Genomic DNA, 14,131 nt, shown 5'->3' on the forward strand with positions numbered 1-14,131 from the left:
CTCCGCCTCCTGGATTCTCCTGCCTCAGCCTATTGAGTAGCTGGGACCACAGGTGCATGCCACCATGCCTGGCTAATTTTTGTATTTTTAGTTGAGACAGGATTTCACCATGTTGGCCAGGATGGTCTCGATCTCTTGACCTTGTGATCTGCCCACCTTGGCCTCCCAAAGTGCTGGGATTACAGGTGTGAGCCACCGTGCCCGGCCAAATTATTAATTTTAATGTAATCAGATATACCAGTATTTTCCTATATGGCATATTTTTATCTGTGTGGATAGCCAGTTACCCTGCATTATTTATGAGAAAGATCATCCTTTCACTGCTGCTCTGCAGTGCCACCTTGTTTATGAATCCACTGGCTATGTGTAGGTCTGTTTCTAGGTTCTCTGTTTTACTGACCCACTTGTTTGTCCTAATGTCAATCGCATTTTCATTATTGCTAAAACTTTATGAGAAGAAGTCTTTATACCTGTTAAGGAAGTCCTCCTACTTTTTTGTTCTTTAGGATAATTTTATATATATATATATATATATATATATATATATATATGTATTTGCTTTTCCTCATATATTTTCAAATGAGCTTATGATGTTTCTCATACAAATTCTGTCTGAAGTTTTTAGATTGCATTTAATATTTAGATCAGGTTTAAATATTTTATGTGGTAACAGTGTTGTGATTTCCTATCTATGGACATGTTGTATTCTTTCATTTACTTAGGTTTCTTAAATTTCTTACAATAATGTTTGATACTTTTATGAATTAAGGTTTTTCACTTCTTTTGTTAGTTTTATTCCTAAATTTAAAACTTTTTTTAATCATTTCATTTTGAATTGGAACATCCATAGTTTCATTTTTTTAACTACATGTTGCTGGTAATACAATTGCTATTTTTCTCTAATTGATCTAGTATCCAGGAGTCTTATTATGAACTCACTGATTAATCTTAATATTTTTTCTGCATTTTGAGTGGAATATATACATATATATGCAGAAAAATATTAAGATTAACATATACATAATGCATACATACATATATATATATAGAGAGAATGTTTATAACTAATGTGAACTTTTTTCCCTCTAATCTTTAGTTTATGTTTTTCCTTGACTTTATTATACTGGCTAGGACCTCTAGTACATTGTTAAAGAAAAATGGAGATAGAAGGTGTTTTTGCATTCTTCTCCATGTAAAATTTTACAGTTTCCTCATTAAGTGTTTTCTGTAGGGTTTGATTTATTTATTTACTTAGATCATTTATATGAAATTGAAATAGTTAGCTTGTCTTCCTTGTTTGCTAAGAGTACTTATACAAGGATGTTTAATTTTTTCAAATACGTTTTCTGCCATTATAACAACATGGTCTTTCCCCCCATCCTGTTCCTCAGGTAATTACAATTGTAAGTTATTTAATATTGAATGAGTTTTAGGATAAACCCAGTTTGATGGTGATGTATTGTCTTTCAAAAAAATTTTTTTAGGTTTGTTTACTAGTTTAAAAAATTATTTTCCCATTTCTTTGCTTCTCTTTTCTTCCTTTCTGTCTTCCTTTTTCTTCCCCCTTTCCTCCTTTTCTCTCCTTTTCCTCCCCTCTTCTCCCCTGTCCTCTCTGCAGTTGGCCTGTATTATATGTTTCCTTTCTTATACTGTCAATATTGCATTTTTAAAAAAATTAATGACATTTTTATAGGTTTTTTTTCCCACACTTATGAAGAGTTAAACAGAAATTGTAGAGATTTCCTAGATACCATTTCTCTTTCAGCATACAATTTTCCTTATTATCATGTTGCACTAGTGTGGTACATTTGTTACAATTGATTAACAAATTGGTTGGTACGTTATTATTAACTAAAGTCCATAGTTTCCATTGGGGTTAGCTGTGTCTTATAGTTCTGTGGATTTGGACAAATTCATAATGTACAGATGATATCAGCCATTATAGTATCATACAGACTAGTTTTCTGCTCTGAAAATTTCCTATGCCACACCTATTTATTCCTTTTTTCCTCCCCCTGAACTTCTGGCAATCACTGATCTTGTCGCTGTAGTTTTGCCTCTTCCTAATGTCATATTATAGCTAGAATCATGTAGTATATAGCCTTTGTAGATTGGCTTCATTCACTTAGTGATATTCATTTAGATTTCTTATGTGTCTTTCTGTAGCTTCATAGTTTCTTTCTTTCTTTAAATAGACTTTTCTTTTAGAGCAGTTTTAGGTTCATGGCAAAAATTGAGCAGAAAGTACAGAGAGTTCTCATGTACTACCTGCCGCACACATGCATGGTCCTCCCCCACTGTGAGTACTCTGCATCAGAGTGCTACATTTATTAGAGTTGATGAACCTATGTTGACATGTAATTATCACTAAAGTCTATAATTTGCATTAAGATTTACTCTTGGCGGTGTTTTGTCAAATGTATAATGAAATATATCTAGCATTACAGTATCATACAGAATGGATTTACTGCCTTAGAAAAAATCCTTTTGCCTTTCTCAGAATATCGTATCATTGGATCATACATTATGTAGGCTTTTGAGATTGACCTCGTGTACTTTAACTTTTCTCCATGTCTTTTTGTGGCTTGATAGCTCATTCATTTTTGGCATTGAATAATATTCCATTGTCTGGATATACCATCATTTATTTTCACTTACTTAACGACATCTTGGTTGCTTCCAGGTTTTAGCAATAATGAATAAAGCTGCTATAAACACCCATATGCAGGTTTTTGTATGGACATTAAATTTTCAGTTCCTTTGAGTAAATACCAACGAGTGTGATTACTGGGTCATGTGGTAAGAGTTTCTTCGGTTTTGTAGGAAACCACTAAACTGTCTTCCAAAGGGGCTATACTATTTTGCATCCCCACCATCAATTCTTGGGAGTTCCTGTTGCTCTACATTCTTGCTGGTGTTGGTGGTATCAGTGTTTAAGATTTTGGCTATTCTCATAGGTATGTTGTGGTATCTTACTGTTATTTCAGTTTATGTTTTCCTAAGGACATATGAGACTGAGCATCTTTCCATATAACCACTTGCTATCTACATATCTTCTTTTGTGATGTGTCTGTTCCAGTCTTTTGCCCATTTTTAAATCAGGTTATTTATTTATTCTTTTTCTAAATTTTTGCTTTTAGAGACAGGGACTTACTGTCACTCAGGCTGGAGTACAGTGGTACATTCTTGGCTTGCCATAACATTTAACTCCTGAACTCATTAGATCCTCATGCCAGAGCTTCCTGAGTAGCTAGGACTACGGACACATGCCACCGTGCCCAGCTAATTTTTATACTTTTTGTAGAAACGGAATCTCACTATGTCGCCCTGCCTGGTCTGAAACTCCTGGCCTCAAGTCATCCTCCCACCTTTTCTTTCCAAAGTTTTGGGATTACAGGTGTGAGCAACCGTGCCAAGCAAGCTTCTTTATTTTCTTACTGTTAAGTTTTAATAGTTTGTCGTATATTTTGGATGAAACTTATTTTTCACATATGTCTTTTGAAAATATTTTTTTCCCAGTATGTGGTTTGTTTTCTTATTCTCTCTTAATCCACATTGCATTTTATGTCCATGTCAAAACTATGCCAACTTTATAAAATGAATTGGGAAATACTCTTTTCTATTTTCTAGAAAAAATTGTATATAATTAGAATTAATTTTGGTAGAATTTGCTAGACCTTTTGTTTTCTTTGGGGGGTAATTCAAAAAATTTTATAGTGAGACAACTAAGATTTTCTATTTTTTTTCTTGTGTCAGTTTTAGTGCATTATATTTTTCTAGGAGTTTATTATGAATTTTGAAACTTTTTGGGGTAAAAGTATTTATAATATCCTCTTATTTATTACTACACTTAGACTGCTTTATTTTTTCTTTATACTACTGATTTTTTTCTTTGCCAGCCTCATTCAGAATCAATTCAATTATTATTTTAGAAGGAACAGTATTTAGGGTTTTTGATCCTCTCCACTGTGTTTTCCATTTCATGAATTTCTGCTAATTGTTATTCCTTTGCTTCTCTTTTTGTTGGGTTTCATGTACTGTCATTTTTCTACTTTCTTGAGGTGGTTACTTAACTCATCAGTTTCCATAAAGCATTTCTTCTTTTTCATATATATATATTTTGGATTATAAATTTCTCTGTAAGTTGGATTTAACTGCAACCTACAAGTTTTGATACATTGTTATTTTGCTATTCAGTTGAAGATATTTTATAATTTCAGTTACAATTTTATCTCTGAACTATGGGTTATATATACCTCTTTCTTTTCAGATATGGGGATTTTCTCGTTACTTATGTGTTATTGATTTCTAGCTGAATTATATTCTGAGGCTATGATTTACCTTATTTTATTTGTTCAAAATTTGCTTTATTTGGGAGGAGGGAGAGGATCAGAAAGAATAGCTAGTGGATGCTTGGCTTAAAACCTGAGTGATGGGATGATCTTTGCAGCAAACCACCATGCCACACGTTTACCTATGTAACAAACTTGTACATCCTGCACACGCACCCCTGAACTTAACATAAAAATTGGAAATTTTTAAAAAAGAAAAAAAAAAACCAAAATGTGCCTTATGGAATACTTTTTAAATTTATATCCCACTAGAAGCTTCAAAGAATAATGTAGACCTTGTCAATAATATGCATTTTCTTAAATTCGGGATGGCACTACCGATGCCATATTAAGTGTATTTGCTTTCTATTTGTTTTCTAATAGTAGATGTGTTAGATGTAGTCTGGTCTTTGGATAACTTGCTAAATAGTGGAATTTATGTAAGTCAGTATTCAAGGTACTATAAGTTGTTTCAAGGTATTTTATTTCAGTTTAAGAATGTATCTGATAACGGGTACTATAGTTATGGCTTGTGGCTAGAACAGTTAATTTTGAGTTATTTAGCTTATTTTATGGAAAGAATTCCTTGCCTTTTTTAAACTTTTAATTTGAAATATTTACAGACTCAATTTACTTTTAAAGCAATTTTTCTGTGTTTGATGTATTGTCAGTATTGGGTGAATGAAGTTCTTTTAAATGTTTATTCACTTACCTGACAAGTTTTACTTTCTTTTATGAGAAACTTTTCTGGAAGCAATTTTGGGGCTTTCTTTTCAGGATAGATATTGGTTAATGTTTGTGTTTGGGAAATTGAAAGCAAAATGGATATTAGTCTTGCCTATTCTTAACTTCCAAAGCTGTAATACATTGTTTTTGTCCAACAATTTGCTACTCTTTATTGCTACTTTCCAAAAAGCATGCTCTTTGGTGGCCACAGAATAAGAAGCATTTAATTGCAAGCAAGTATCTTAGAGTTGTTAACATTTGTATAAAGGTTATGGTAATGTTCACCTAACTTAAGGGCAAAACAATTACCTGGTACCAAGTGAATCAGGGTGTCTATTTTTAAATACACATATAAATGCGTTTATTAGTGCTGAATTAATGTTTCACTCTGGAGATTTAAAATGTGTGATTGCTATATTGTATATAAGCACCCTGCATGATGAAATTGATGAAATGGTACATATTACTTGACAGTAATTACATATACAATTTGGCAAAATGATTTTTTGAAAGGTAAAAATGTTTAAAGAAATACATTTTAAAAGTGGGAATTTGTGTTCTCAAAGTATTATCTTATGCATAGCAGGCCTTTACATTGTGATACATGTTAAAACCCACTCAAACGAAGGTGATAATGTATGGTAAGGAATAATGAATAGGAAAGAAGTATGTGAATAAGAAAGAACAGTGTTTTTTAAAAGTGAAATATACGTATGAAATATGCACTAACTGATATATTTAAGAAATTTTTTAGGAAAAGGTAGTTATTAGGCAAGTTGGAGGGAGGGACACACTAAATGCATATGCATAGTAATTTAGAGGCATATTGATTTTTAAATGTCAGCTAGCTTTTGTTCTTTTCCTTTTCTAACATCTATTTGTATGAACAGTGACTATTCCTGCTGCTGGAGGTTTTGTCAAGCTTTTTGTGAAGATTTGTTATATAGGAAATAAATTGCCACTGCTATGTATAACTAACATTCAATTTATGATACCATCAGTGATTTGGGAGAGATTTAAAGTTTTGTTGATTAGATTAATTTCTTATTTGTTGAATGATGGGCTAAAAAATTCTCCATCTCACTGTTAAGATTAGGGAAAATTTCCTATGTTTCCTATTTGAATCTACTAAACAGATGCCTTTTGTCATGTTTTTAACCATCAACAGTATGTTTCAAATTACAATATCATCATTTACATTCTAAATGTAAGAAACTTTTGCTAAGTTGGCTTAATTCAGAATTGTGTTTAGCAGTTATTAATATTCCCTTAGTGACCCTTTAATACTTTATAGGCTCTTATGGAACATAGAGAACAGGGGATATTCCCAGGAGATTAAATATCTACCTTATTTCATAGAATCTAAGTTGCTTTGAGACTGTGCTTTCATGGTCTTAGTTGACCATGTCAATGAAGGGTAATCACACAGCTACTTCACAACAGTCACCTGGTTACTGTTATGATACCACCTAGTATCACAGGCATTTCAATTTCAGAGAAGTTAAATTATATATAAATGTATCTCCTGGAATTGTTGAAGCAGGGTTTTGAAGTCACTAACAGAATTTTAAAGAGATGGTTATGATAATCTTGTGTTCTAATTTTCTGTGATTAGAACATGTGGCACACTGAGAACTTTTTGATTGTTTTGAGTTTGCAGTTGTTTTTTAGTTTTTTGTTTTTACTTTATATACCACACAGTGTTCCATTCTCAGATTTATGCAGTAGAATTTATGGCCATCCCAGAGACCATTAGAATTCTATTATGTTAAAAGGCCATTAACTTTTAGTGTCTAGACTCTCAGAAGTGACAGTTGCGTAGTGGCTCTGGGCAAGGCAGAGCCAATTTTTTTCCTTCTTCTTCATGTATAATCGTGCTCAGACTGAAGTTGTATCCATTTATTCCCAATGTTCATTATGAAAAGATTTGTGATGAAAGATGAGATATATCTCATTTAGGTTAAACACAAGAATGTTGGATTATACCCTGCATACTACCAATTTCCTGCATAATCCACAAGCACAGTTCTAATGACAGCATTTCTTCATTCAAAGTTTCATTGCATTTAAGAGTGATGGATGTAGTAGAACTGTTGGGAAAAGAAGGAAGGGATAATGCAGAGACCATAACATTACCCTTTTTTTATATTAGACCTCTATTTGGTTTTTTATATTCATGTTTCTCTATAATTTTTATAAGAAATAAGTACATCTTTTAGTAATATGACCTCATACTGCATACAAAATAAAGTATATGCCATTTGAAATTCTTCATGGTTAATTCTAAACTTCTTTTGAGTTCTCATCTCCAACTAAATTATTCCTTATTTCAGCCATACTTTACTCCTCAAATATTTTTTGCAGGACATTGTTTAAGTTTCTCCCTTTGTGTAACCTACTCTTTGAGGCTAATCCCAAGTCCCATTTATTCAAACTTTTCCAGATCCCTTCATGGCAAATACCTTTTATTCCACTACTTTCCAGTGGTAAGTTTCTTTGTTATATACTCTTACTGGAGGCTACCTTTTGCTAAGGTTATGTATGTGTCAGGTTTTCCTGTTAGACTTTGGTACTGATATATTTAGGTTTGTATTATTTCTTGTAGTGCATAGTGGAGGTTCCTCATCATAAAGGTCTTCATCAGGCGTCCCCAGACTTTTTACACAGGGGGCCAGTTCACTGTCCTTCAGACCATTGGAGGGGCGCCACATACTGTGCTCCTCTCACTGACCACCAATGAAAGAGGTGCCCCTTCCTGAAGTGTGGCGGGGGGCCGGATAAATGGCCTCAGGGGGCCACATGCGGTAGTTTGGGGATGCCTGGTCTTCATCCTTGTCATCTTCATGTTGAGTAGGCTGAGGAGGAGGAGGAAGAGGAGTTGGTCTTGCTGTCTCAGAGGCGGCAGAAGAAGAAGAGGTGGAAGAAGTGGAAGAGGGGGAGGCAGGCACACCCAGTGTAACTTTTATTGAAAAACGATCCATGTGTAAGTGGATTCATGCTGTTCAAACTTGTGTTATTCAAGGGCCCTCTAATTTTGTTAGACATACTAATATATTAGAGTGTTCTACGTTTAAGTTTTTATTCACAAAATTTTATTGTTATTGTTATTATTAGAGATGGTGTCTTGTTATATTGCCCAGGCTAAAGGGAGTCACTATTCACAGGTGCAAATACACTACAGTCTTGAACTTCTGGAGTCAAGCAATCCTCCTGCCTCAGTCTCTGGGACTACAGGCACACACAACCACACTTGATTCCCATTATTTCTTTGCTGATTACTATACCATAGTGTGAAAGACAAGAGTAATTACAGATAGTACTTTTTTCATAGCATCTGTCTGTATTATGTATCTATATTATATCTATTCAAATTTTGATAATTATACAACCTTACTTATAAGAAGGAGTATTTTATAAATAATTTTTTTTTTCTTTGTAGGTTACTTCCTCAGAATGTTGGCCTTCTCTACGTTGGAGGTTATGAAAGACCCTTTGCACAAATCAAGGTATGTTTATTCATTTTTAGTGTACTTTTTCTGGATATTCCCTTATCCAGAATCCATCCTTGCTAATAATCATCAACACATAAAAATATTGCATCCCAGCACTTTGGGAGGCCAAGACATGTGGATTACCTGAGCCTGGGAAGTTGAGACCATGCTATGAACCCTGTCTCTACAAAAAAAATTTTTTTAATTAGCCAAGTGCAGTGGCGTGTGCCTAGTCCCAAGTATTCTAGAGGCTGAAGTGGGAAGATCACTTGAGCCCAGGAGTTTGAGGCTCCAGTGAGATGTGATCACGCCATTGTGCTCCAGCCTGGGTGATAGAGTGAGACCCTATGTCAAAAAAAAAAAAAAAGTGAATGTGAAGTGATAATTTCATTAGCTTTTGCATATTTCTGCTGAAGAAATCATCCAGCTTTTCAAACGAATTATTTTAATATTCTTGCCATAGGAAAGTTGACTTTGACCAAAAAAGTTCAGTGATTAATTTAGAAGAGTACATTTAGAGATTAATCTTTAAGATCATCTCTTTTGCCATTAAAAAAATGTTAACAGATTGGGCATGGTGACTCATGCCTTCAATCCCAGCACTTTGTGAGGCTGAGGTGGGAGAGCCAGGGCTGGAAGATTGCTTGAGCCCAGGAGTTTGGGACCAGCCTGGGCAACATAGTGAAATCTCAGCTCTACAAAATAATTTTAAAAAATATAGCTGGGCTTGGCAGAGTGTTCCTGTGGTCCCAGCTTCTCAGGAGGCTGATGCAAGAGAATGACTTGAACGTGGGAGGTCGAGGTTGTAGTGAGCCATGATGGCACCACTGCAGTCCAGCCTGGGCGACAGAGTGAGACTGCCTTGGGAAAAAAAAAAAAAAGTTTTTAACAGCTTTATTGAGATCTAATTGACAGACAATAAACTGTACAATTTGATAAATTATGACAAGCTTATAATTGTGAAACCATCACTGCAAACAGATAATTAACATATTCGTCACTTAGGAAAGTTTCCCTTTGCCCCTTTGAAATTTCTCCCTCCTGCCCTTCCTTTCCCCCCCACCACCGCCGTCTCCAGAAACCACTAATCTGATTTTTGTTATTATAGATAAATTTGCATTTTCTAGAGCTTTGTATAAATGAAATCATATATATTCACTTTCTCTCATTTTTGCCTTCTTTCTCTCAGCATAATTATTTTTAAATTCATCTACATTATTGCATTTATCACTAGTTTATTATTTTTTATTGCCAAGTATCAGGTGGGTGCAAAAGTAATTGTGTTTTTTGCCATCATTAGTATTCCATTCTATGGCTATAGCACAGTTTGTTTATCCTTTCACATGCTGATGGGCATTTGGGTTGTTTCTAGTTTTGGGCGGGCTATTACAAATAAAGCTGCTGTGGGCATTTGTGTACAAGTTTTGCATAGACATATGCTTTTCTTTCTCTTGGGTAAATATCTAGGAGGGGAATGGCTGGGTCATGTGGTAGTTCTATTACATTTCTGTAATGACTGAGCATGTTTTCATGTACTATTTTTCCATCTGAATCTAGGGAAATGTATGTTCAAATTTTCTCTAGTGTAGTATTTCTTCAAATCTTATTTTTAAATTGGGTCTTTTGTTTTCTGAGTTTTGAACATTTTTTATATCTTGTGGACCTAAGTCCTTTATCAGATTTGTGATTTGCAGTTATTTTCTCCCAGCTATAGGTTGTCTTTTCATTCTCTTCACAGTGTCCTCAAAGAGAAGTTCTTAATATTGATGTTCAGTTTACTTTTCTTTCATGGCTCTCGCTTTTATTGTTGTATCTAAGAAACGATTTCCTAACCCAAAGTCACAAAGATTTTTCTCCTATGTATTCTGCTAGAAGTTTTGTACTTTTATGTTTTACATTTAGGTTTATTATCCACCTGAGTTAATGTTTATATAAGAGTCAAGTATGGATTGAAGTTCTTTTTTTACCTTTTTTTTTTTTTTCCCAGAATGTTACTGTCAGACATATTCTTTTTTTTCAAACGTGTGGATATATAGTTGTTCTGAGACCACTTTTGAAAAAAATGAAGACCTTACATCTTTGTTGGAAATCAGTTGATCCATATATGTTTGAATCTACTTTTGGACTCTTCCATTCCACTGACCTATGTGTTTATCCCTCTGCCAATCCCACACTATATTGATTACTGTAGCTTTGTGACAAACAAATCATGAAGTCAAGCAGTATAAATCCTCCAACTTTGTTCTTCTTTTTATGTCATTTGGCTAATCTAGGTTCCTTTCATTTCCATATGAATTTTTATAATCACCTTGTGAGTTTCTGTAAAAATGCCTGTTCAGATTTTGGATGGGATTGTGTTGAATGTATAGATCAGTTTGCAGATAACTGAAATTTTAGCAGTATTGAATATTCTAATTCATGAAGGCCACATCACTCTCCAGTTATTTAGGTCTCTCAGCAATATTTCGTTGCTTTCAGCATATTGATTAGTCTAATACATTTTTCAAGCCAATTTATCTATTTTGTATTTTCAAGCTATTATAAAAGTTTCAATTTTTTTTTCTCACCCTGACACTTGGGCAGGATTTAATTTTAATTTCTGATTGTTTAATGCTACTTGCTAGTCTATAAAAAGTGGATTTTTTCCATGTATTTGTTATTATTTTCTTTAAGATTTCTTTAAACTCTGAAATCTTATGCTCAATTATTAGTTCTGATAGCTTTTATGGAGATTTCATAGGATTCTCTATATAAATGATTGTCCTCTGCTAATAAAGACAGTTCTCCTTCTTTCTGATCTTGATGCCTTTTATTGTTTTTTCTTAAAAAAAATTTTTTTTTAATAGAGATAGGGTCTTGCTATATTGGCCAGGTTGGTATTGAACCCCTGGCCTCAAGCAATCCTCCCACCTTGGCCTCCCAGAGTACTAGGATTACAGGCAGGAGCCACCACCCCTGGCCTGCTTTTTCTTTATTGCACTGGCTAAATCATAAAATACAGAGTTGAATAGAAATGGCAAGAAAAGACATACTTGTCTTGTTTCTTATATTAGTGGGAAAGCATTATTTAATCTTTATCAAAAATTGTTTCTATAGTAATATTAGTTGAGAGTTGGTTAATTGATTCCAATTAGGCTTTCTTATAAGAAATGAAAGAATATTAGCATTCAAGGTAATTTATAAAAAGGAAATAATTGAAATCCTCAGTTTGGTTTTTTGTAACTTTCTGTTAATGTTTTCTTAGAAATCAAAAAAAAAATTTTTTTTAATTTTTTTTGAGACAGAGCCTCACTCTGTCACCCAGGCTGGAGTGCAGCGGCACAATCTCCGCTCACTTTAATCTCTGTCTCCTGAGTTCAAGTGATTCTCCTACCTCAGACAGGGTTTTGCCATGTTGGCCAAGCTGGTCTTGAACTCACCTCAGGCAGTCCACCTGCATCGGCCTCCCAAAGTGCTGGGATTGCAGGCGTGAGCCACTGTACCTGGCCAGAAGCCTATAAATTTGTTTTGTGATTTTTTTTTTTTGTTATACAGTTTTCTGATTTTTTTTTGTCACATTTGTTTCTTGGCTCCATGTGTTGTTTTTCTTCTATCCATTTGAGAGTTGTAAGTTAAAACTCTTTCCCACCTGCATATATGACGTATTTTTATGTTTTGAAAAATAAGGATTTTTCAGAGTAGACTAAGGCTAAATAGGATATGCAAGATCCTTAGTACTGAGGGTGTTTAGTCATAATATCAGCATCTTATTTTTTTTGAGACAGTCTCACTCAGTTGCCCAGGCTGGAGTGCAGTGGGACAATCACAACTCACTACAGCTCACTGCAGCGTCGACCTCTCAGTCTCAGGTGATCCTCCTACCTGAGCCTCCCAAGTAGTTGGAGCTACAGGTGTATGCTGCTGCAGATGTGTGCTACCACACCTGGCTAAGTTTTTGTGGAGACAGGGTTTCGCCATGTTGCCCAGGCTGGTCTCAAACTCCTGGGTTCAAGTGATCGACCCATCTCAGCCTCCAAAAGTGCTGGAATTACAGGTGTGAGCCACTGTGCCCACCCACCACACTATCAACGTTTTTAAATGAAATATCTTATCTTAGTTACCATAGCATTAGCACCTATTTACCTCCATTAACTAAGCCTAAATCTAAACATTCTCGAAAGTTCATTATTAGGATCTTAAATTATGGACCCTCTTGACTTTTCTAGTTCCTTAAATAATGACAAATATTCAAGTACATTTTTTTCTTCCATTTTTAATATCCCTATAACGTGAGAGGAATGGCAAGATTCATAAATCCCCCTCACTATCCCATTCACTATTCAGCAGTATAGCCAGGAATCCTGATAGGTTTCAGCAGGAACATTTCTGACAGCCCATTTTTTTCTGTCCAATGATTTGGAACATCCTGTTTCTCTTTATTAGAACTGAAGTAACTAAAAAGAGCGAGGCTTATCTGATATATTTCAGTAAGGAGAGAAATTTTTGTGTGCATGGTGTGAGCTACATTGTGTCTCAAAAGCACAGTCTCAGAGTTTTGTGTATCTGAGGGGTAATTGCCCTACCACTCACCTGATTTATGTTATGTTTAACATTTTCTTTATTTGCGCATTTCCTAACAAGCTCAGTGACAGAAGTCAATCTTTTGTCAATCTTTTATGCCCGGATAATCAGCTCTGTAGAAGAAAGTTCATTATATTAGGGTGTCTGTTTCCTTCGATGTTGTTGTGGGAAAGATTTCTTTCATTCACTGTGAAAAGATTCTTATCCTTATTAATTGTTGAAATTCTTTCATAATTCCTATTTGGCTCCACCAGATTACATGCATATTAATTAGAATGTAAGCTAATTAGATAACAATTTTAAAATCATAATTCAAATGCTTGACATTAGATTAGAAAAGTAAGGTTCATTTCCTTTGTTGGCTGGTACTTATTGCGAATATGCAATACCAGTATTTGTTATGTTCACTTTTCTCCCATTAAGCAAAATGTAATGATAATATGTTATGTCTTAAATATGAGATATAACCTTTAAAAAATGGAGACTGCTTTGCTTTTCTTAAGAGCATATTGGTTCTTGATTTTTAAAATTAAATAAGGATATGAAATTGTTCACTTGATCATGGAGGAAAAGACATTCTCATTCATTAACATCACAGGACTTAAGTTCCTCAGTGTGGGTGGCTTGGTGTTGGTGAGAACAGTGTTTGGTATTCTATTCCTGAGTTACTTCACATAGATAATGGTCTCCAGCTCCATCCAGGTTGCTACAAATGCCATCATTTTGTTCCTTTTTATAACTGAGTAGTATTTCATCATATACATGCATACATACATACATACACACACGCACACATTTGTGTTGTGTCTTAAACACAATGTATAATTGAATAAATGTATAATTACGTGTTCTTTATCTACTTGTTGTTTGATGGGCAATTAGGCTGCTTCCTTACTTTTGTGATTGTGAATTGTGCAGCTATACACATACATGTTCAAGTGACTTTTTCATATAATGACTTATTTTCCTCTGGGTCGATGCCGAGTAGTGGGGTTGCTGGATCAAATGGTAGTTCTACTTTTT

General features: G+C 34.4%; 1 protein-coding gene across 2 annotated transcripts in view; it reads left to right on the top strand.

Annotated features, from left to right (window-relative positions):
* The window catches only part of RNGTT (RNA guanylyltransferase and 5'-phosphatase), a 342,640-nt gene that overhangs the window by 275,564 nt on the left and 52,945 nt on the right, over positions 1-14,131 (top strand). For both annotated transcript variants that reach the window (XM_039467722.2, XM_074397708.1), the window contains exon 14: positions 8,497-8,563. In XM_039467722.2, coding sequence (XP_039323656.1) covers positions 8,497-8,563 — 67 coding nt within the window. The remainder of the gene's footprint in view (positions 1-8,496; positions 8,564-14,131) is intronic.

Source organism: Saimiri boliviensis, chromosome 4, assembly GCF_048565385.1.
Source record: "Saimiri boliviensis isolate mSaiBol1 chromosome 4, mSaiBol1.pri, whole genome shotgun sequence".
NCBI lineage: Eukaryota > Metazoa > Chordata > Mammalia > Primates > Cebidae > Saimiri > Saimiri boliviensis.